General features: G+C 42.0%; 1 protein-coding gene across 1 annotated transcript in view; it reads right to left on the reverse strand.

The window, feature by feature from the left end:
* Positions 1-24,883, reverse strand: part of LOC111143071 (ankyrin repeat domain 44) — a 353,405-nt gene that overhangs the window by 89,167 nt on the left and 239,355 nt on the right. Inside the window, exons 10-15 of the mRNA XM_022496527.1 lie at positions 19,775-19,889; positions 10,691-10,773; positions 9,483-9,546; positions 7,450-7,518; positions 5,339-5,479; positions 3,638-3,718 (exon numbers count right to left, since the gene is read on the reverse strand). Of these exons, the coding sequence (XP_022352235.1) occupies positions 3,638-3,718; positions 5,339-5,479; positions 7,450-7,518; positions 9,483-9,546; positions 10,691-10,773; positions 19,775-19,889 (553 nt within the window). The remainder of the gene's footprint in view (positions 1-3,637; positions 3,719-5,338; positions 5,480-7,449; positions 7,519-9,482; positions 9,547-10,690; positions 10,774-19,774; positions 19,890-24,883) is intronic.

The following is a 24,883-nucleotide window of genomic DNA, read 5'->3' on the forward strand; positions in this document are numbered from 1 at the left end:
TTATTTTTCATAAACATATAATATCTTTTTATCCCCAGGGTATGTACCGGAAGTTTTATATGTGTGTGTGTGTGTGTGTGTGTGTGTGTGTTTCCGTCTTAGCTTCAGCTTAAATTAGTCATTCTAGAATTCAGGAAAGGCTTTAGGAACAAGAGAGTGGTTAAGTTTATTGAGAGGGGGGAAAAATTATCCATGACTGTCCCCTGCCCACTGAGTTGTTTTAAGGTCATCATCAATATTGCGTATCTATCCAACACAAGGTTCATATCTGGACTCTATTCTATTAAAATGATCCAGTTGTCTCCTCCTACATTGATAACAGAATGTTTGGGTTGTTTTTTTTTTTATAGTTGACGTACAATGTTATATTAGTTTCAGGTCTACAACAGTGATTTCAGAATTCTCTACATTACGCAATGCTCACCACTCTAAGTGTGGTCACCTTCATTACAATGACGGTCACACCGTCATTACAATATTATTGACAGGACTCCCTATGCTGTACCTTTCATCCCCATGATTTACGTATCTTATACCTGGAAATGGGACCGTGTAAAGCCCTTCACTTTTCCGCCCATCCCTCCACCACTTCCCTTCCAGAAACCACCAGTTTGTTCCCTGTACTTAGGAGTCTGTGTCTGGTTTTATTTGCGCATTTCTTTTCTTTTTTAGATTCCACACATAAGTGGAATCTTAGGATACTTGTCTTTCTCTGTCTGACCTGTTTCACTTAGCATAATAAAGAATAATTAAGTCTTTCTTCCCTTTTTACCTTATTTTTTAAAATTACGCTAGTGACCATACAGTACTTCATTATTTTTTGATGTAGTGTTCCATGATTCATCATTTGCGCATGACACCCAGTGCACAGACCCTGTCGGCCATCAAGATTACCGAAGAGAGGCACCTGGTGGCTCAGCAGGTAAAGTAAAGTTAAGCCTCTGCCTTTGGGTCAGGTCATGATCCCAGGGTCCTGGGATGGAGCCTCACATCGGGCTCCCTGCTTGGTGCCTGCTTCTCCCTCTCCTCCCCACTTGTGCTCTCTGTCACTATCTCTGTCTCTGTCTCTCAAATAAATAAAATCTTAAAAAAAATTACTAAAAATGAGTTCTAGAGCTCCACATTCAAAAGATGAAGTCTCAAATTTAACAAAGATGTGCTTAGCCCAATGTAAGAAGAGAGGGGGGTGTACTTTTAACCTTGCAGTTGGAGACTCGGCGGTCAATCAAAAGGTTGGGAAATGAAAGCTAGAAAGAATAAGAAAATAATAACAAGGAAAGAACTTAAGAATAGCCCAAACAATAAAAATATTAAAGGAATGAGTGAACATTTAAATAATACAAAGGATTAATTCTGTAACCACATTTGAAGAGAGAGGTTTAAATTGCATCATTATGTATAGACTAGAATAAAATAATAAACAATAAGCTTAAAAAGCCTTTTCTGACAAAGTTGTAATTTTTCTGAAAAAGCCACAATCTTTACAATAGTTTGGAGGAAGGAGCTCCACCTTCACTGAAATGCCTCCAACTCCAGGACACTTGTGCCCAGGGATGTACAGAGTTCTGTTCCAGGCCTATTACAAAACATACAATCCTGCTGCTTAAAAAAGAGAATAACTAGGCAGGAGACCCACTCCATAATTTCAGTTTTCTATCTGCAGCATTGGGATGTACATGTCCTTTATAAAGTCAAATTTCTACAGTTTACTCAAACACTTTATTTTTGGTTTTGTTTTTATTTCTTTTTTTTTAAGTTTTTATTTTAATTCTAATTAGTTAACATACAGTGTAATATTAGTTTCAGGTATAAAATAAAGTGATTCACACTTCCATACACCATCCTGTGACTCAAACACTTTAAAATGACACTCACCTACTTTTTGGCATAAGGCAAAAGGAGTAAATAAATCACACACAAACACAATTAAAACACATTTCAATTTCTAGAAAAACTGATGAAAGACATACATTTTTTAAACCAAATATCTATATGTCATGTGAATTATCCATAAAATGCTCCATATTAAATCAAACTAATACTGGAGTCCTAATATCATGCAGTCTTTGGTGATTTGCATCTTAAAAGGAAGTCTTTTTTTTTTTTGTAATTAAATGCCCACGGACAGCCTCCCAGGTCTGACTCACTTTAAGCAGCATTCGGCTCCTGAAATAAAATCCTTCAACAGGAATAACATTGTAGTGGACACAAAGTCCCCAGCTTCTGAAAGAGCTACATTCTAAAAATCAGTTGGCGAATTTAATATGTAATTTGAAAAACACTTGGATTTGCTCCCAAAGAGTTATTTACCCCAGGACAGAGCCTCGTGATGCTACTGACAGCACTCTTTTTTTTTTTTTTTTGAAGATTTTATTTATTTATTTGACACAGAGAGAGAGAGAGAGAGGGAGAGAGCACAAGCATGAGGAGTAGGAGAGGGAGAAGCAGGCCTCCTGCTGAGCAGAGAGTCCGATGCGGGGCTGGATCTCAGGACCCTGGGATCATGACCTGAGCTGAAGCAGATGCTTGACAACTGGGCCACCCAGGCTCCCTCCCCATCAGATGTCAAGAGGGCTGCTCTGGCACTGGGCAAGCTGCCATTTCGCTGGAGGAGGGGCATTTGCTGAGGTGGCTTAAGATTCTACAGCCTTTGAATATCACTAAGTTTGGAACACTGGAGCCAAAGCTTGGTCATTGTTTTACTATGTGTCCTGTCTTCACCCCAGGGACAGCCTGTTTCAGGGCCACACTCTCTAACTCCCTGCTCCACCATGGTCTGGACATGGGAAGAGAGCCCAGTGGACCGCGGGAAGATCCCAGAAGGGACACAAGCCTTCGGGTGACAGAGAAATTGGCTCCTCTGACAGCTGGAGAAGAGAATAAACGAGTTAGGAACCATGTGTGCAGACTCTTAGAGCACCCCCTCCCCAGGCCCCACAGAGCGGGACACAGAATGTGGGCAGCGCTCATTCATTTGCTCGTTTTTTAATAAACAGTTACCGAACCCCCGTGACACACTGGGCACTGCTCCAGGCAGAGCACAACCTTCGCACGGTGCCTTGTCACACAGGAGGGACTCTCAGAGGACTAAGCATTACTGCTTCCTATGCATCGGCACCCCTGGGTGACGGCAGTGACTCCCAGCTCTTGTCACAGTCCAGGCTGAGTCTCTACTGGAAGCCAGAGAGGGGCACGTGGGGTGCGGTGGGGCAGGGGGTGTTTGTGAGCTGTGGTGTGTGTCCTGGGGGGGGGCGCGGGGCACAAGCAGTGTAGTTCACCCTGGAATCTCAGAACATTTCTTTCTAGAACCTGCCAGATAGTTATCCCAGGTCATTAAAGGAGAGCCTAAGGCCCCGGGGGGAGGCTTAACATGTCTCCTGACGCATACGATACGTGGCAGAGTCAAACATGGTATTTCAGACGCCGAGAAACCACGGACCCATCACGGCGACGGTCTCAGTTAGGCTCCAACTTTAGGAAGAGTTTCTTGTGTGAAAATAGCATAACCGAAGGATATATGCTTCACTAAAGGCAAGCCCACATCACTTCCTCAAGATCCCAAATAAAAGGTGGCAACCAGAAAAGCAGACGCGCACCAGTGACCCCATCTTGCGCTTTAAGCCGAGCAGAAACTTACAGCGCAGCCTCCTTTTCCTTCAGCTCTCGGGCTCTTTCAAGTTCTTCTGAGTTTTCATGGGCGTTTCCTAACATAGTCTTACTTCTCAGCATAAGGGAAAGAAAAAAAAATTACAATTATTTGCTTTCATGGCACAGTCGCTCGCGATTTGATCCAACCTATATCTCAACGACTTTTCCCACAACCCAAAAGAAGTAAGCATCACCGGTCTTTTCAGGCAGGACATACATGGTTCTCTTAAAGGCCATCCCTATCCTCTTCCACGGAACCCAACTGAGAACGTTGCTTCCCTCGAGCTCCCACCCAGGAAAGGGCGAGTAAGACCTCAAGTCGTCCACCCTTCCACGAGTATCCTAAGCTCCCCGCGTAAACAGGAGGTTTACACTTCCCTGACTCCTTCCACATGCCTCGCCGCCTCCTAGTCAGCTCAGCACCACGTTTACCGAGGAGTGGGGTTCCAGTCACCCCTCGATGGCCAGAGCAAGCTTTCATCACCAGGGATTCCTTTTTATAGCTCTTAACACATGATGGGTACTCGTTCCCCCAGTTTATTCTAAGAGAACAGCACAGAGCCTGCTACGGAGTAGGTTCTCAATAAATGTTTGCTGAATTAATAACCGGCCTGCCTATGAGAGCCCGAGGGCAGCTCTGTCAGACTCGCCAGCAGTGTATGAATGTGAGGGGGATTTGAACACTGATTTCCAAACTGGAAATACAGGTCATAATCCATCATGGAATCGTGAAATCCATTTCGTGGGTCGCAGTATTTTGTTGCTTTTTTTTTTTTTTTCTTAACAAAATAAAAGAGAAGATATCAGAATGCATCACACATAGTCAAGGTAAATATGGTCTTGTGAAATTTTGGCTGTCTTTTTACATTTATATTTAAAACATACCTAGTTGAGTATGGATGCTGGGTCATGATGTAAAATGTATTTCTTACCGTGGATCACTGTAAAATATCTGAAAGCCACAGCTGTGCACGCTGACCCAGAATCAATTCCATAGCACAGCACAGCATGTAAGTCAATAATTCTCCAAACAGGGACACCAAAAAGCATTCCTAGGAAGGAGGCCCCGGTCCTCGAATCTTTGAGAGCAATCTCAGAAACTGTAGGCTGGCACCCCTACCCCCTTTCCCACTTGAACTGGCTTTCTGTTCCTAGGCACCTAGAATCCAAACATGCACAGGGCACCCAACTTCCTCTCCTCCAGCTCCTGAAAGAGCATCCGTGCCCAGTTTGGAACAACAGTGCCAATTTTGCACACTGACGCTGCATTTGAAGGCTTCTGGGATCATATATAGACGAATACTTCCACCATGTGATGAATCTATTAGCAAATATTAAGTTTGAGGGCAAATGAAGCATTTAAATGGTGATGATGAAAACTGTAGGATATGACAAAATAAATTACAACTGATTATGAATGAACTGAAAACCTAGGCTTGACAGCCCCACTTGGCATTCAACCCAAAGACCAGAGAAGAGAAACCATGGGGCGGTGACATGTGATAATCAAACATAAAGAGAGCAGAATGGGAAAACCAGGGTTAGGGATGAGGCAATTCTAATTCCTCTGGGTCTGGATGAGAGACATTCTTCATTCACAGTTTCCAGGAGGCAGCATGAAGAGAATTTAGCAAACCCTCCCCCTCCCCAGTCAGACCCCTAAAGGAAATTTGAGCAAGGCTGTTTTTACTTTCTATCCATGTCTGATGCAGCAGCATAGTGCAAAGCTGTCCGTCCCCAGTCATCTGTTTCATTAACGTTGGCCCCTGTGGTCACTAATGTCTCAATACAGTGGAAATGACAGTTTGCAGCTGCATAGTGCAAAGGTGTCCTGAAAAACAGACAGCGATTTGTTACTTCGTTCATCTGATAAACACCGCCCCCCCCCTTCAGCAGGAGCACTGACAGCGGTATTCCTAGGAGTGGGGAAAGCTCTTCAGCTCTCAGAGGGTAGAGGCCAAGAGACATGCCTTCCTTTGACTTTATAAGTTGGAGCTGAGGCTACAAAGACAGGGCCTCAGACAAGGACACCTACCCGGGGATCTAGTCTTTCTTTCCATTCCCAGTGCCTGTCCCGGTATAGGTCTACACTAGTGCTCTTTTGGACCATTGCAATACCATCCCTATTGGCCTCCTTAGCTCTAATCAAACTTCCATCCAATTTCTAGTTGGTATGAGTGAAGAATGAGTTTTTGAAAGTTCTGACACCCACACACAACATCCTGGTCTAAAACCGTCAGTCCTCTCTGCTGAGCAAAGCCTTGATTCCTTAGTCTAAAATCAAAGACCTTTCCAAGCTGGGCCCAAACTACCTTCATAAACTCTCTCTCACCCCCCTCACATGAACCCATCACTGCATCCAAGTGGGTCACCTGAAGTTTGTCTAATCATGTCCACATCTTCCCTACCTTTCCCCATGTTGTTTTCTTCCCTGGAATGTCCTGTCCTGAATGTCCTCTCCTCTTCCACCCACCAAAACCCCAAAGCTTCTTAAGTTCCAGAAGTTCTCCGTCTCTTTTGTCTGAGATCGTGCAGCTCCTGTCTGGTCTCTCCTGAGGTCTCATCTCACACTGCCTTAACTTTAGCTCTCGGTATTGTCTCATCTTCTCCATTGAACTATAAGCCCCTTGGGGGTAGGGATATAGATTAAAGGGAAGAACAATGTCCAAGGACTCAGAAGCCCTGTGTTGTAGTCCGGACAGATCTATAAGGGGCAACAAACCACACCCCTCTCTGGGCTTGGGCTTCCTCGTCTTCCTTCAATAATGACCAGTGAGCAGCTGCCCCCAACATCTAGTTTAGGTCAAAAACTCCTGATATTTTACACATACATGGAAATTTATTACAGGTATAACTCATTTAGTTTCTCCAAGCTCAACTTCTTCATCTATTGAAAAGGCTAAGAAGCACCTCCATCTATCTCACAGAGTTGTTATGGAAAACCAAGTGGGTAACAGGAAAATATATGCACCTTGCCAAGAGTAAGGGACTGCAGAAACATGAATTCACTAGCCAATAGTTAGGGAATAATAAGCAAATGAAATGCTAGAAATAAAATAACTTTATCTCAAGAACTATTTATTAATTTTCAAGCACCACTCTTTCATATCTTACAGTCAATGTATGGGCACTTTTACTTGTTGAGTTTCTCCTCGCTCATCTAAAAACAGGAAAATTATAAGCACTTTACATAGTGGACTGTTTGTGTTTTCATTAATAGATGGAAAACTATTAGGTACCAACCATGTGGCAGAGCCCTTAGGTAAAGAGAAAATGAGACCCATTCCTGGTGCTCAGGAGCCCCACGGTCAGGGGAAGGGAGAGACAGGAGAGCCAGGGTCCACTAGAACAGTGTGATGTGTGTTTCCGTTGTGGAGTAGGGAGGTCCCAGGGGAGCAGAGAGGTGGGACAGCCCTGCCAGCAGGGGCAGGAGGTGTTACCTGACAGAAATCTGGAAGGGTGGGTAGGCATTAGCCTAGGCAGGTTGGGAAGAGAAGAAATCTATTGTAACTTCAAGAACCAGGGTGCATGTGGAGGGGAGGGAATAGAGAGATGCTATGGGAAAAGACCAGAAGAAGACAAGACACAGTTGGCACTTCCAAACAGATTCTATGAGAGGACATGCCTGCCTTGGGGCTTGTGTCTGCCTCGTGGGTGTCTCGCTACAAAAAGGGATTTCCTTCTGAGCAAGGAATCTCCCTAGCTAGCTTCCCTGTTTACCATTTCACTGTAACACGATTCCAGAAGGACTGCTCCCCACCCGTCACTGAAGCACTGAAGCAGAATTCCCCATTTACATACCTCCCACACTTGTCCTTTTTATGGAAATCTGCTCCGCTGCTCTGCAAGAGTTTTATACATTCCACATTACTAGAAAGACAGGGAAAACCTCATTAAGATGGTAGAGGTCAACTGCTTGGCTATCTTCAGACAGAGCTGATTTTGGTGAAGTGTGGGGCCAAGATGAAATGAGAACTCCAGCTTTAAATTCTACTAATGCAAAACCAACCTGAACATCTTAGAGGAATGGAACAGTGCAAGGATTTAAAGTTCCAAGCTAATAAATCGATGCATTAAAGAGCTTGATGGAACTTTCCAATTCCAAGGAAAAGGTATTTAATGATGATTACATGGTTAAACCTTCAGTGGTATTTTCATCATGTAGCCCGAGAATCTCTTTCAAAACCATCAAGAGTTTAGGAAACAACCCCTTACGCCTATGATAACTTCACGTCACCTCTACACAATGAGCCAGAATGGAGAAACATTACCTTTTATCACAGGAGAATGAATTCACCGTGATAACCATTTTCAACCCAGACTCTCCATAATGGGAAATAAGACAGCTGCATTTCCCTGTCCTTGTAATATAGGTAAATAAATGTGCAAAAAATAAAAGGACAAAAATAATGTAAGGGGGCACAGTGATCTTCCAGAGCTTCTTTGTCACTCTCAGAAGCAATAAATCATGTTTAGTAGACATAAAGGACCCACTGAAGTGAATTTTCCAATTGAAGGGCATGTCGCTAAATATTAATTGTAATAGGAGTTTCAGATATGAACCCAGGATGGTGCGTTGCCAAGGTCTGATAATTTTTTTAAATGTCGGCATAAAAAGAGACAATCGCCCATTATTGTTCTACACTTGGAGGGCTGAGAGGCAGTCTAGAATTTACTCTTTTATTACCATTTTAATATGAAAAATGATCTCATTAACGAGGAACCTGAGCAAGGCTCCCCCACCCCCCCCACTCACTCTTTGTAGCCACCTTTCTCAGAGAACCCACTGTTTCAGTCCTAAAATATAAGAACTTTCTGGGACCATGATGTGTTGGTGTTGCCTGCCAGTTGACGTAAAAGCACCTGTCTCTTACTGAGTGAAGCCAAAGGAACAAAGGCAGAGGCAGATCTAGGTGTTTGGCTTATGAAGGTCATTCAATTTGGGGAGAAGGTTGGGGAGAAGGAGAGTGATTTAAAAAATAAGACATAATTATGAATATAAAACTGAATACACAATTTTGGAAGGGACCCATGCAAGTAAGGTCTCTAAAGCTTCACAGTCAACCCACCTCTGATAAAGAGGTAATGCCTTTGATAATGTACAGATGACAAATGGAGAAGCATCACTGTTCCCTGAGGACTAGCAGACTGATTGAGAACTAACACCTTACCCAAACAAGGTCACCCAAGGGAGGCCATGTTTGGTCAATGTCTGGTCATATATAGAAACACGCTGACCAGAGCCGTAGTCTCACCACTGATATGAAAAAGGGTGTCTGATGAAAAATGCTCTTTACAACTTAAAAAAAAAAAAAGGCAAGGATTAAATTGCTTCTTGCCTATCCCTTGGGTTTCTTTGCCCTTTAGTCACATTTAACCATTGAAGTACTTAAAAATCAGTTTTGAAATCAGGACAAAAATATCTGTAAATAAACATGAACTAACTCAATCTTGGATTCCTTTGATCATCATCTACCTACCAGTGACAAAAAAGGAAAAACTTAGGAACAAATCTCAAATTGTTTTCTTTTGGTAGAATGCATATCAGGGAGGTACATATTCTATAGGCTGAAGACCTACAATTAAAAAAAAAAAAGAAAAAGAGAGAGAGAAGAGGAAACGAAAGAAAACAATTCTCTCTATGAGGTGGGCTAACAATTTTTCTTAGGAAGAACAAACTTACAATTAATATGGAAATGCAAAAGTGCTATTTGGCGTCGGTAGAAATGATTCTTACCCATCTAAGGAGACTGCTTGTGATTCACAATTTAAGCCAAGTAAGAGAAATGAGGAGTTAAGTCATGAAGGGAGAAAAGAAATTGCTAACTACTCACCCTCCTGCGGCAGCAGCATGAAGGCACGTTCTTCCAAATTTATCTGGGGTGTCTATTTCAAAGCCTGCAGACAGCACGTGCTCATTACTAAACAAGGATACTATGCTATACTTTTGTCCTAGTTAAACCACAAGAAACATTGCAGAGACAGAAAAATCAGTTAGTAGAAAAACCAGAACGCAAGCAATTGTAGTCAGAAAGAGGTTGTCATGGAAACGAATGATAACTGCTCAAGCTTGGCAATTTTATAGGAAGAACCGTGAAGTCTAGAAGAATTTATTTTCACATTCAGCCCTGGGTGAACCACAGCCCCATATTTCAATCCCAGGATAGGAATTTATGAAATCAATTTGAGATAAGTAGGGCACTAGACAGGCAGACAGAACACATGGAGAAAACATGGACAGCAAAGGAGGAATCTTAACATGCTGGGGTAGATATTTTCTTATGTGTATTACTAGCTTTCGGTTGGTTTAAGATTTGAGAAACATGCTTTCATGCAGGGATGATTTTTAAACATGCCAAGAACAGTGAAGGCAGAATCAACCATAGGTAAAGCACTTAAAAGGAAAAAAAAATGCCTCTGGGATGTCTGTTGAATTAATTCATAAACAATCTTTGCCTTGCAGACCTCTATCACCTTTGAAAGCCAGGAACTTCTTTAATACAGGGAGGTTGGCAGAAGCAGTGATAAGAAAGATTAGCAAAGCTCCAAACCAGAAAAAATGTCTTGGTTCCAAACAGACCCACATTTAAAAAACTAAAAATTAAACCTAGTTGGAGGGGATCACACCATAGGGATTTATCAGAGCCCACCGAGGAGGAAGATAACACGATATTGCTACTGTCAAAACATGGCAGCTTTGGCCTTTTTCCTTTGTTGAAAATATTAACTGTTCAATCCACCCTTTTAAGCCTCAAAAAATTTTCCCTGATTCCGACAAACTTCCGGGAAGCTATGGCCACCCCTGCCTGTCTCTCACTCTGGATCACCCAAGCTTTAACTGGAAAAACAGGCAAGACTCTCATTTCGGGCCAGGAATACCTCCGCTCAAACAGCCGCAACACCAAGCACGCTGGGAGCTGTCCCTACACCAGGTGATGGATGACTCCAAGCACAGGCAGCCGCTTCCTCGGGCCAGACACCCAGAGCCAAGCGGCTCCTTACAGGACACGTTAAGCCTCGGCTGTGGGAAGGGGTTACTTACCCGACGATAAAAGCTTTCTGCAGCAGTCCGAGTGAGCGTTTAGGGCCGCTAAGTGTAAAGGGAACATACTATGGATTCCACACCTGAGGAGGGAAAAAAAGAAAAAAGAGCGGCTCAGGGGGACATCTCACAATAGACGCAGAAGGACAGTAACGTTTCTGGAAGTTCTTGGATGAAAACTAAATCCACAACATCTCGCTTCGAGGCCCTTGCCTGGAATAATTTCATGATCCCTCTACTCAGGAAATAATTATGTGATCATTTTCCACATTAACATGATAAAATCCTGAACCTGGACCAGAATGAAAAACCCCTGACAATAGGAAAGTATCTTTTTCAGATAATGTTTCCTATAAAGGGTGATGCTATATTTCAGATTAATTTACCTTTTTTTCTTTCAGCTAAGTAATTTTACGTCAGCAATCTGTTTTATTCAGTAACCTGTTCTATTCCTTGAATTGGTAAAGAAACACTATTGACCTATTATGTCCCAAGTACTTTGCTGAGAGTTAATAATGGCTGTACTATCGAAATCAAAATGTTGGATGCAAATAAAAAACGATGTTGACCTTTTGCAGATGCAACTTCATCTTCCTAACAGACTTTTATCCAGCATATTACCCACATCAGGACACTGGTCACGAAAATGCACTGCAGCAACAAACGTTACCTGGCATACACGTCATAAATCTAGCATACTTTCCCTAACAGTATTACAGAAAGAATCTAGAAAAGAACTTTTTAGACTGATACCCCTTCATAACACAGTCCCCAGGATGATCCCTTAAGGGACAGGTGCTTTTTGATAGCAGCGCTTTTTCCTTTAAAATCAAATCTTCCGGGCACCCAAGTGGCTCAGTGGGTTAAAGCCTCTGCCTTTAGCTCGGGTCATGATCTCAGGGTCCTGGGATCGAGCCCCGCATTGGGCTCTCTGCTCAGCAGGGAGCCTGCTTCCTCCTCTCTCTCTGCCTGCCTCTCTGCCTGCTTGTGATCTCTCTCTGTCAAATAAATAAATAAAATCTTAAAAAAAAAAAACCTAAAAATAAAATCAAATCTTCCTTGGGGTGCCTGGGTGGCTCAGTCTTTAAGTGTCTGCCTTCAGCTTAGGTCATGATCTCAGGGTCCTGGAATCGAGCCCCGCATCGGGCTCTCTGCTCAGTGGAAAGCCTGTTTCTCCCTCTCTCAACCCCCTGCCTATGTTCCCTCTCTTGCTGTGTCTCTCTCTGTCAAATACATAAATAAAATCTTAAAAAAAATCAAATCCCGTCTTCCTCTTGCCCATCACCTCTCCTCACACAAGGACCCAAAGCCGGGTTCTGAACTGTCATTCCTAACGAGCGGCATCATCGGGGGGTTCCGGTGTTCTCATAAGCATTTATAATGCTAGTGCTCATTTCTCAGAACATCCCGTTAGAGTCAAATAACGTATTTCAAAACTTTGCAAGCCTCCGCATAACACAAGTAAGTACGTGTACTTCCACGTGCAGCATCAATGACGTCAGTTCCTTCTCTCACACAAAGTCGCCCCTTTTCAGATCGCACGATGCATTAAGAAACACATACGGTTGGAGTGGGTTAGGTTTCAGATATGTGACTTGTATTTGCTATCTCAAAAGTTCCAATGATGGGTGTGAACGTGTCAAAGCATAAACATATTCCCAGCCATCTCATGGTGCTCAGCACTCTGCCAAGTCCTTGTCTGCCGACAATTTCTCTCTTTCTCTCTCTCTCTCTTTCTCTCTTTCCATGAAAACTTCTCTCTGTGTATTGGTGTTTTTGTTCAGTCTCTCCTCTGCTGGTTTTCCTTTCCCTATATGGAGATTTCCAACCCACTGTCTACAATAGCTGGCATCCATCAAGAGCCGCAATTTGCTTGTCTTCTGGGCAGCGTCACGCAGAGGGGAACTGCTTGTAATTGCCGCTCTCGTCATTGACAAAAAAAATTCTGAAAGGCAATTGCACCAGTGACAACCTTGATGTTCGTGGAAAGGAAGCGGCGTTGGGGGATGGGAGAGCAGCTTTCCCATCTATGCTGCATTTCCTTTGTCCTCTTGAAGCCAGGGAAACAGTGATTTTTAAAAAATGTATAGTGTGTTTTAAAAACACATTACTAAGTGGAATTTTAAGACAAGGAGTCTGTAACTTTATTTGTTTAGGGCAAGTAAGACAAAAACGTGATGATATTACTATCTCTGGACATTTGTAAGACAAAAACAGTATTTTCTAGGATGGCTTTAAGTTCTTGAAGGAATATGCCTGGAATTGGGTGGGATTTCCCAAGATTTCTTTGAGCCTTCCCCATTCTTTAACTATGACTTTAATAAAAATATATTTGTGTACAAATACATAATCTACAAAATATAAATATATGAAAACATTTTATATTATATACATATTATATATACATACATATACACACATATGTATATATACATAATATAATACATATTTCATAAAGATACAAAAAATACGTATCTTTCATACAATAATATAAGCAAAAGAATTAGAGAAAATAGCATTCAATTCTATAAGAAATCAATTAGGAAAAACATAAAAGGTGTAAGTTATAGTATAACAACAACAGCATGGTAACATAGTCTGTAAATTTCATATGCAAATTTCTAATAAACTTTGACACTTAACATCCTTGTCTTCAGATAATTCATCATACTCTACATTAGCTAATTCCTTCCTTTTTTTTCCTATTACTTACCTTGAGAAGCTAAGGGGGGTAGAACTATTCTAAAAGGTCTAGCAATAATTCTGTTTGATATATATATTTTATTCCATCGTTCATTAAAAAATCACTATCTCAGTGTAGGTTTGAAAATACATTAATTTAGACTCAAGTACCACTGATATTTGAACTTGAATATGATACTATGGCTCAAATATGAAAACTAAATATCAGGCCGAGATTGGAAATAAAAGTCAAATTCAGGATCTCTGAATCACTTCAGAAATGATTCACGCATTTCAAGATAAAATTACTCCTTTATTGTTATAAAGTAAGACTGCTTATAAAGGAAGAGCCATAAAACCTTTAGCAGGGAAATTAGGGTTTGGCTGTCCTAGGCAAATAAGAAGCGTCACTCTGACTTCGTCAGATATACATCAAAGAAGATCAAGAAATAAAGATGTCAGATAACACTAAACTTAACAGTGCATAAATTACAGGAAAGAGGAGACCAATTCCAGCTAAGATGCTACATTTATTTGACCAGCCATAAAATTAATGGGACACATTTGTATTAGCTATTTCTAATTTAGCTGTTAGCTGGCATCTCCTGGCCAGTTATTTCAGAATAAATGAGGTCAGAATAAATTGTAGACAGCGATCGGAGGTAGGGAAAGGGCTCATGCACTATCAGAACATCAGTCCATTGAAGCTCTCCCCTTGGCATCAGAGAGCTATGGCTGTTCCTTCCCACTTCCAGTGCTCTCCAGAGCCTTCCTTCAGGCGATACCCTAAAAACACACTGTAGTTACGGCGATGGAGTCAAAAACCTTGGGTCTGAGTCCTAATCCTGACACTTGCCAGCTGTTTGATCTTTGGCAAGTATATAATGCTTCCCTCACCCAGAAAACAAATATCATAACAGTGTTGATTTTATAGAGCAACTGTAACTAATTAATTAAACTAATTAATAATTAGCAATTAAACTAATTAGTAATGCACCCAAGTGCTAACAGAAGGTCTGGACCATGATAAGCCTTTACCATACAAGTTAGTATTATTATTGCCCTTGAAATTATTATTAGCTTAGTGGGATAATCAGCAGCCTGTGAGTTTTGAAGTCTTATCAGGCTGTGATTCCTTAAAATCAGGTTTGTGACTCTTAAAAAGCCAAGAAAAAATTGTGATCAACTAGCATTTCTGTTATCTTTCTACATCTCAGAATTCTTTTTTTTTTCTTTTTATTTATTTTTAAAATTTCTTTTCAGTGTTCCAGAATACACTGTTTATGCGCCATACTCAGAATTCTTTATGGTACTTATCTCACAAGTCTCCTAGGGAAGGTGGACTGGTTTAGTTCTGTCCACTCAGGAGTGAGATTTTATGCTTCTTACTTGATGGATCAACCCAAATCAAAAATCAGTTTCCTATTAATTTCATCTACGTCACTCTCAGTATTTATCAGACACCCGTAAGTTGGAGGCATTTGGGTACAGTTGGCAACAATGAGGCCTGGTCCTTGCTGTTTGCAACCTACTGACACTTCCAGTGGTTTCTTTCGAATCAAGACCAAACACTCTAACGCAGCTTACAAGCCGCTTCTGATCCAGCTGTTGCTTTATCGACCAGTACTCTAGAACTGCAGCGACTTCTGTCCCTTCCTCCTGGAGAAGCCAAGGCTCTATCCTGCCCGAGGCCTTTTTGGGCACACGTGGGTGTCTCGAGAAACTCATCTTTCTGCCCACCTTCTCGCAGTCTCTCTCAAGCTTGTTAGTGCATCTCTGGGGGCCACTGGCAGCACCTTTGGGCTCTCACGAGTTCTCTGTGGGGATCTTTAAACTGTCTTTTCCTTTTGATCATAACCTAAAGCGAGTGATCTAAGAGCACGTTTTGGCTCATCTCAACAACCACCTTCTCACAACAGACCTCGGCCGTATGCCAGCGCCCGTGTCTGTCCTCGGAACCACACCGGTGCCATGTGGAGCTACTGTACTCGGCAGGGGCCAATAACAACAGAAAAAAGGTGGACGTGACAGGCAAACGATGCCTGGAGCTGGGAAGGGCCAGTGACAACGCAGTAGGCTTAGTCTTCCAGACGCGCAGAATTTGGTGGCAGTTGGCATCTGTGCTGTGTGACCAGCCACTGGACCTGTACCGCATCGAAGCCTTTGCAAAACTTCCAGTCGCCCAGCATGTGCTAACCTCCTACGAGTCAGTGCCTTGGCCACCGGGACAATAACCCCAGGACAATGGCGATTTAATTTTGGCAAATGGTGCGCTGTCCCACCCTCCACTACGCAGAGAGGCAGCGAGCCTCTCGCCGAGGAGCCTCACCTCCAGATCCGGATGGCCGAGGACACAGTCTCATTTCCCCCCCCTCACGAGCTCTGTGACCTCAGGGAAGTAAGTGAACCTCTCTGTGTCCCATTTACGTCACTGATAAGATGGCGCTAATCGTGTCACTTACCCCCTGGGACCGCTGTGACAATTAAGTATAATTCCCGAGAGCCGGTGCCTAGCGTGGGTAAGCAAGGCCTCATGAACGTTTGCTGCTCCTGCTGACCCGTGAGCACTGAGTGCTGTTTGCACGGATGCTGTCGGGGTTTCTTTGGACTTACTGACAGAGTAGAGTCAAAGCCTAAGGAGTCTCTATCTAATTTTACATTTATCCACATTTGAGTAACGCTGTAATAAAAATAATATAATAACAAATATAAAATAATATATTTATTATAATATATCTTTATATTTATAAATAATATATGTATATTTATAAATTAATATATGTTTATACATGTAAATATTTATATATTTATATATAATAATGAATAATAAAAATAAACATAATTTAAGTCTACACCTGGGATCTGCAAGCCTGTCGGTGCCACGACCTAACCAACCTCTATCCGCCCTGCCGTCCCCATCAGCACGGCTCTTCCCGGAAGCCTCCCCCTGCCCCAGCCCCAGTAGGTCCCACATATGTTCTGTATCCGGTGGCACCCAGAGGTTGTTCTGGAATCACACTTTGCATGCCTGATTGTAACTGTTTGTTTAATTCCTGCCCCCTGTGAATTATGAATTCCGTGAGGGCAGGGACTCCTGCAAGGCCAGGAGCTGACCTTCCGCAAATACGCAGCGAATGAACAGATGGCAGAGCCCGTTACCTGCGTCTACTCGGATGCCCCTAATTTTGCTGCCATTGAGGCCGAATCAGTAAGGTAGAAGACAAACTAAAATCCCAGAGACAAGCGTCTCGAACCCAAAAATGTTAAAGAAGAAAAACCACCACATAAAGTTGCAGGAGCCCTGAGTCAAGCCGCACAAAGTGCTCTGACTTGAAGCCCAGAGAAGGAAAAAGAATATCAAAAACATTCCATCGGCCGAGAAGGAGAATCAAACAACTCCGTAAGAAAGTAATGACCATAGTACCTGTCATATAGAGAGCTTTAAAATACATTGGGTCATATTGTTTATGAGTGAGGATAGGTACTTTCATAAATGTTATCTGTTTGTCTGGGTATTAATAGAAGGAAGGTCCCACCTTTCTCCTCTTTAATAAGCTACTCCACATAGACTTACAAGGAACCCAGACAACAGTGATTTTCTGAGGGCTCTTTGCAAACTTAATCTTCTCCAATTTTCCTTCCCCTATCTTGACATTTCCCCTCAGGTGATTTCCCTCCCCATGCACCACACACACACACACACACACACACACACGAGTGCAGCCTAATGAACCACTGTTTACTGCAGGAAGCATTCTTATCCCCAGGTACGCTGTGACATAACCAGATGTGGCTCCCTGAGGCCGGGACAATGTTTGCCTCTGTGGCATCCCCAGGACACAGCACAGTCGGTGGAAGGAAAGGCTACTGGGCAACAACACCATCTCTAAGGCACTGTTGCCACATGGTGTGTGTTCCAGTAAACTGAGGGCAAAATAATTACAAAGAAACGAACCTTGTGCTTATAGAGGGAATGTGTTTGGGGAAATTTTGAGTAAGTAGTGGGCCCTGTCTCTCCCTCAGGTGGATCCAAGTCTGGAAGAAAATCAGAAATTCATGGTTGTTTGGTCAAAACACCCCAAGTAGCCCTGAGTGGAAAGAAAAATACCACTGTAAATGTTAACATATCACAGGTGAAGTGGGTGGGCCTAGATATCTGACTCCTGCTCAATGAACACGGAGCACTTTGGCTCTGGCTTTGGGTAGCCATGGTGTGGTAGGGAACTCAGAATCCAGTAAGAGCTCCCTGATCTTAGGACAGTGCTCTTTCCACAAGACTGAGCTGCTTCTTCCAACTTGCAGTAGCCCAGGCAAAAAGGTTCTTCGACTGTAAGTGGATTCCTTTCTTCTGCAAGGAGACAGCCCACTGCTCTCACTGTTTGTCAGCGTGGCCCTCTCTTCCTGCCCCCAGCCTCACCCGGAGCCCAAGACCTCATCTTCTCCTCCCTGGACGTGTGCAAAAGGCTGCCACATGTCCCTGGTCTGGACCACCTCCCCCATGTCTGGGCTATAGCTGGAGTGGTCTTTCTCACACACAAATGGGATCATGAGACACAACCTTCCCTACATCCACGTATAATTCTTTAACAGATTCCAAATGCCTCAGAACAGAACCCAACTCCTTCACAGGACACGCAAGGGCCTTCAAGATGGCGGCTCTTCCTGCCATCCCACCTCACTGCTTTCCATTTCTCCACACACATCAGGTAATCCAGGCTTGGCAATCTGCTTTCAACACATTGACATGTTTGTGCCTTTGTAAATACTGTTCTCCTTTCCTGGACTGTCCTTCCTTGTGTTTCCTTCACCTTTTTTTTCCTCACACAATTTTGTTTACCTGGCTAACTCCTACCCATCCTTCTTTTTGCTGAAATGTCCCCTCTTTTGTGAAACCCACAGTGTCAGCATCTCCCTGAATGTTCCCACAGCACGGTACAAACTTCACAAGACTTGAGCTGTCTGCTCTGGATCTTGTTCCTGCCACTAGACTGGACCCTTGGAGGTTGCTGGAAGCCACCAGTGCCTTCCATGGACCATTTAAATTTTGGCTTATTCTCAAGCAAGATTTTTAGTTCTGTTGCACAATACTTGGCAAATAAAACAGAACTCCCAATGCTACAGTGCCCTTATACTGCTCTCCTGAAAACTTGGTTTTTGTTACCCATGGTCTCTGCGGTCACAGCTACACTCTATTCAGTTCTTTAAGGCTCTCTTGAATTTGATTCTATGGCATATTATTAAATAATAAAATAATAGCTGTTGATAGCTTCCTCTGGGCTAGGCATTCTTCAAAGAGCTCTTAACATGGATTATCTTGTTTAATTATGTTAGGGAATATATTTATATAACTCATACTCACATTGATCTTAACCTATACCAGAGATCTTTACTGGTAATTAAATCCTTTAATCCTCGTAACACACCTGTGGGCAAGTACTGTCAAAACTCCCATTTTTGAAAAGAGGAAACGGAAGCACAGAGAGCTTAAGCAATAGGCACTAGGTCACACAGCCCCCAGGTAAGGTGGCTTGGATTGGCGCCCATGTGGTGCCCATGAAAGCCTGGGCTCCCAACCCGCACATGAGACTACCTCAGGGCAGCGATCCTGGAATTATACTCTTTCAACTCTTGTTCCTGCTTTCCTCCCTGCTCTGGATGTCTGCCACCCTCTGCTCCACTCAAGTCATTGCTACCCTTCAAAGCCTACTTATAACTCACCTTCTGCTTGAAGGCTTTTCTGAAAACTCTGGCCACCTTTGAGCTCTCTCCTGTCTACAGGCTATGGCATACACTGTCTGCACTGAACACTCTGCCACTTAAGTCCTATTTCATTTAGAACTTTATTATATACTCTCTTGCATGGCTCTTTGTCTTAAGAGGGCCTTGGCCTCTAACAAAATTATGAGCCCCTTAAAGGTACCAACCAGGTGATTTATTTCCGAAACTTCCCAGAGCACCCAGCACTATAGCTGACTTGTGTATCTGCTTATATTCTTGGGGAACGGAAGTATAAAATGAGGTCAGGTTCCCCCCTTCCCCATGTAGCAGATTTACTCAACGGTACTCCCTGAATTTGCCCAACCATGTCTTATTTTTCCTGCCTAACCAATGTTAAACACTGGAAGGAACAGAACGTGAGAAAGAGTTAGGAATAGAGTTCAAGTCTCCTTAATTAAAACCACTGGAATGTCCTCTTTCTGAAGTAGCTGAGCATAAAATTGGTTCTTTCTTGCATCCACCACTAAAAGTCACTTAATTTAGTTCAAATTTCACTTGTATTTAGCCCAATGGTAGAGATCTACCTTAACCTAGATAAATGGAAACTGTCCACTGCATGGCAGACCCCTTTGGCAGTGCTCCCACACGTGGCAATCATCCCACTGGGTTTTTGCAGTAACCTACTTGGCTGTGTCAGCTCCGCTGGTTATTAAGGTGTTAATCAAAAGCTCATGACCGTATCTTGCAGCCACATGGAGAGGAGTGTTGCCGTCCTTATCCACACAGTCAATTTCACCGCCTGGAAGAGAGGTTATAATACGGGCTGACATATGGATGCCGGCTGATTCAGATGCCACATTCTACGCTAGTCACTCGTGTTGTCCAAATGTTGACTTCTTTCCCCTCTGTGTCCATCTCTGATCTGAAGTACAAGAATGCCTTTCCAGGGGACACACCATCTTCTGAAATAATAGTATAATTAAATCTGCATCGAGCGAAGTCTATTAGAAATGCTTTCAAAATTCTTTCCGTATTGTCTTATTTAAGGATCCAAAATCTCACAACTAAATTCCTGCCCTGAAGGAACAAACTTATAAAATTCCATAAAATGTAATTCTGAAGATACAATTTTAATTTTATCTGCGTGATTAAAGACCTACATAGGCTGCATACTAAAACATCAGAACCAAAGAGAATAGAAAGTTCAAGAAAATACTTTATGTAGTTTGACCATTTGGTTTAAAATATGAAGAGTAAAATGAGTGAACATATAACTCTGAACTAGAAATATCTATATTTATAAAAGCTTTTACATTAATCATCAATGGCCCTTTTAATTATATAGTATTTTCATCTTATTTTGTCTTCTTTCTCCCAACTTTTTATTTTACTACATTTCTTTCTTTCTCTCCCCTTTTCATAAATATGTATGTTAATACAGTTGGTCTTTAAAAAAGATTTTACTTATTTGTCAGAGAGAGGGGGAGACAGACAGAGAGAGACAGAGAGCGAGCGAGCGAGAGAGCACAAGCAGGGGGAGCAGCAGGCAGAGGTAAGAGCAAGCTCCCTGGGACCATGACCTAGGCTGAAGGCAAACGCTTAACCAAATGAGCCACCCAGGAGCCCTGGTCTATTTAACCATTTAAAAGTTAGTCATGACATTTCACCCCTAAGAACAAAGAGATTCTTCCATATAACTATAATTCTATTAGTATACGCAAGAAATTTAATGTTGATACCATAATTTTATGTAACATATAATATATTCCAATTTCTCCCATTATCCCCCAAATGTGCACTATAGCTGTTAGTTTTTTAAATCCGAGATCCAACAGAAGATTCTGCTACCATTTGGTTGTCATGTGCCTTTAGTTTCCTTTAATCTAAAACAATCAATCTATCTATCTATCTATCTATCATCTCTCTCTCTCTCTTATGTCATTGATATCTTTGGAGGTCAAGCCAGGAATTGTGTGGCATGTTCTGCATTCTAAAGTTGTCTGATTATTTCCTCTATTCGACTCAGAACATTTTGGCACAACCACCCCAGAGCTGAAGTGCCCTTCCCACGGAATCTCCACAGCACGCACTAAGGTCGGGTGAGCCCGCCGGGTGATGCCAATTTTGATAATTGTAGTGCCTACAGTTTCAGTTTGGGAAGATGAAAAAGGTTCTAGAAAGGAACAACGGTGTTGGTTACACAAAATGAGAATGTACTTAGTGTCCATGAACTGCACACTTAAAAACAGTTAAAATGGTAACTTTTTATGTTATATATATTTTACCACAATAAGAAAAGGGGCTTGGTTATTTGGTTAAGGTGAGGCCTGTCAGCACTGGCCATTGTAAAATGTCTTTTCCCGCTTGTAATTAACAACCAGTTTGTGAGTGGTACTTTGAGAATGTGCAAATATCCTATTTCCCAACAAAATTCCCAGCAAGGATTTTAGCATTAACAGGTAGTACTTTGTTCAAAAGTTACCTGAATTCTTTATTCTGTATGCTTATATTATTAACTCGATATATAGTTTACACGCATTTGATTGTTTTCAAAATTTTTACCAGCTTTTAATTTTATTAGTATGTAAAAAATTCACATGTTTCAGAAGTCAAAATGATATTTTTAGTGTTTATTCATTTTTTTACTCTCTTATGTTAGTCACCATACAGTATACCATTAGGTTTTGATGTAGCATTCCATGACTCATTGTTTGTGTATAACACCCAGTGCTCCCTGCAATCCGTGCGCTCCTTAATACCCATCACCAGGCTCACGCATCCCCCACCCTCTCCCTTCTAAAGCCCTCAGTTTGTTGCCTGGAGTCCATAGTCCCTCATGGTTTGTCTCCCCTCTGATTAAAACCCCCCCCCCTTCATTTTTCCTTTCCTTCTCCTAATGTCTTCCATGTTATTCCTTATGTTCCACAAATAAATGAAACCTTATGATAATTGACTTTTTCTGCTTGACTTATTTCACTCAGCATAATCTCTTGCATCAACATGGATGGGACTGGAGGAGATTATGCTAAAATTATATTTTTTTAAAGACTCATTCTCATTTCCATCCCTTCTGCTTCATTCTCAACCACATCCTACAGTAATCATTTTCATTAGTTTTGGTTTATGCTTTCTGTGTTTCTCTTTGTAAAAATAAACACACAGTGGGATGCCTGGGTGGCTCAGTCAGTTAAGAGGCTCCCTTCAACTCAGGTCATGATCCCAGGGTCCTGGGATCGAGTCCTGCATCGGGCTCCTTGCTCAACGGGAAGCCTGCTTCTCTCTCTACCTCTGCCTCTCACTCCCCCTGCTGTGCATGCTCTCTCTCTCTCTCTCTCTCTCTCTCTCTGACAAATAAATATATAATCTTTAAAAAATAAATAAACACACGGACTCTTTATACCTTGCTTTCTTTTTCCTTTTCCGTTTCTTTTTTACTTAACAATATATCCTGGAATTCATTCCTAAAAATCACTTCTTGGAGGTCTTCCTCGTTTTTGTACAACTTTATTGTTTTCTATTGCATGGAGATACTCGTTATGTCACAGGTCTGGTATGGATAAGCCTTTGGGTAGTAAGTACCATTTTGTTATCATCGGGAGTCCTGCAGTGAACAACCTCACGCATATACTGTTTCCTGTCTGTTGGGGGGTCTCTTCAGGGTAAATTCCTAAAAAGGGGATTTCTAGGTCAAAGAAATGAATATGTGGTTTTGTTTGATGTTGCCACATTTCCTCCTATAGGTCCTGTGCCATTTTGCTACTCACATAAGCAATGTCTGAGTGCGTTTTCCCCACAGCCTAGTCAAGCCTTTGAACACCTGCCATGTGACAGGCGAGAAGTAATATTTCAGTACAGTGTTCATTTGCATTCCTCATATTAAGGAAATTGAGCATCTTTTCATGTACTGAAGGACTATTTATCTTTTTCCATGAACTATTTGTCATGACTTTTGATCATTTTTCTTTGTGTGCTGGGGGGGGGGAGGTCTTTCATTCCTTGATTTTCAAGAGCTTTTAAAATATTTAGGAGATTCACCATTGATCAGTAATACATATTGCCAATATTTCCGCCCTTTGATTTTCATTTTTCTTTGTTATTTTATTCTGAAAAAGAACCCCTATTTTTGGAATTCATGTCTTTTCTATTATTAGATTTAGAGTTTTGCACTGAGGTGAGAAAGCCTTCCCCCACATCCTGACAATAAAGAAACTGACACATGTGACGATATTTGCAATATCTGTCTCCATGGATACTGCACAACAGTCCAGGGTCCGTGTACCTATGAACTGGCCACAGTGGTCGGCTTGAATGGTCCATGCCCCGAACTGATCCTGGGAGAGAGGGGAGGCAGATTCCAGACTCCAGAGGAACCTCTGTCCTGGACAAACACTGAAGCGCTCCACGTCCTTCCCAGCTAAGAGGCACCAAACCATCTTAAGACGTGTTAGAGCCCCCATGTTGATCAGCCCCAAATATGCCAAAAATTGGGTAGGGAAAGGAAAGAGTAAAAAATATTGAAAAGGGTGAGGGGCTGAGCTGATAGAGTTTCTTCTTGTTGTTACTACTCTTTCATGAGTCAGTTCAACATTTTACTTATTTGTTATTTATTTATTGATGTATTTACTTGTTCATTTATTTTTAGAGAGAGCGAGAGAAAGAAGCAGAGCATGCAAATGGAGAGAGGGACAGAGAGTGAGGGAGAGAAAGAATCATAAGCAGGCTCAATGCCCAGTGCAGAGTCTAATGTAGGGCTTCCCTGCAACAGGGGCTTAAGCCCATGACCCTGAGATCACGACCTGAGCTGAAATTAACAGTCAGACGCTGAACTGACTGAGCCACCCAGGTGCCCCTCATAAGTCCATTTAAAACTGTAAAAATATATTTAATTATCTTGCACATATGTTTTTGTCAACATTTAAAATATGTTTCAGAGAAACATCATAACAAGTGGACAAATAAGAGAGAGACAGTATTTGTTATTCAGAAATATGTTTTATATTAGAGTAGGACCTCCAGATGAATGAATTTCTATTTTACAGTCATTCCTTAAACCTTTCCATTTTCACTTGAAAATCTTTAAGATTTGCCTGACAAGCAAATTAAGTATCTTTACTGCTCATTTGCAGCTTGCAAGTTAAACTTCGGTACTTGATTATTGGCAACTAGTGAGGAAAATCAACATTTATGAGTTTACAAGTATGCAAAGCATGTCGGAAGGTGTAATTTATGCAGCATTATCTAAACATTCATCTGAAGTTAGTTTTCCCCGCACAGACAAAAATGGTCATCTTATTAAACTGCTTTGGAAACACTCTGAGCCAAAAGGTCGAAAATCTCGCAATGAATCATCCTAGCCTATCACTGGACTCTTCCTTTTCAAACTCTATTTTTAAAGCTTCTGTGAAACATCATTTTTGAACTCCAGTAACCTGCTGGACAGCATCGGAGGCAGCGGCCGAGGGGGGAGGGCTGGATCAAAGGCCTGAAGCCATCACATTTTCAGCTCTTTCCCACTCTGGCTGCCACAAGCCAGCTTCAGACAACAAACAACGTGAATGAACACAGAGGTGGTCTTTGCTCACTATCTTCAAAAATAAAAGAGGTGTGTGTGTGTGTCTGGGGTTTTTGTTGTTGTTGTTGTTTGTTTATTTGTTTGTTTGTCTGTTTCTTTTCTTGTTCTTTTTTGGCAATTGTCTTACCCACACTAAATGACTCTGGAAAAAGTTATTATGAAGACCTAGTAACCCTGAATAGAGAACAGTCAGGGAAGCAGAGAAATGTCATACAAAGTCC

Source organism: Enhydra lutris, unplaced genomic scaffold, assembly GCF_002288905.1.
Source record: "Enhydra lutris kenyoni isolate GAN:26980312 unplaced genomic scaffold, ASM228890v2 scaffoldscaffold1, whole genome shotgun sequence".
NCBI lineage: Eukaryota > Metazoa > Chordata > Mammalia > Carnivora > Mustelidae > Enhydra > Enhydra lutris.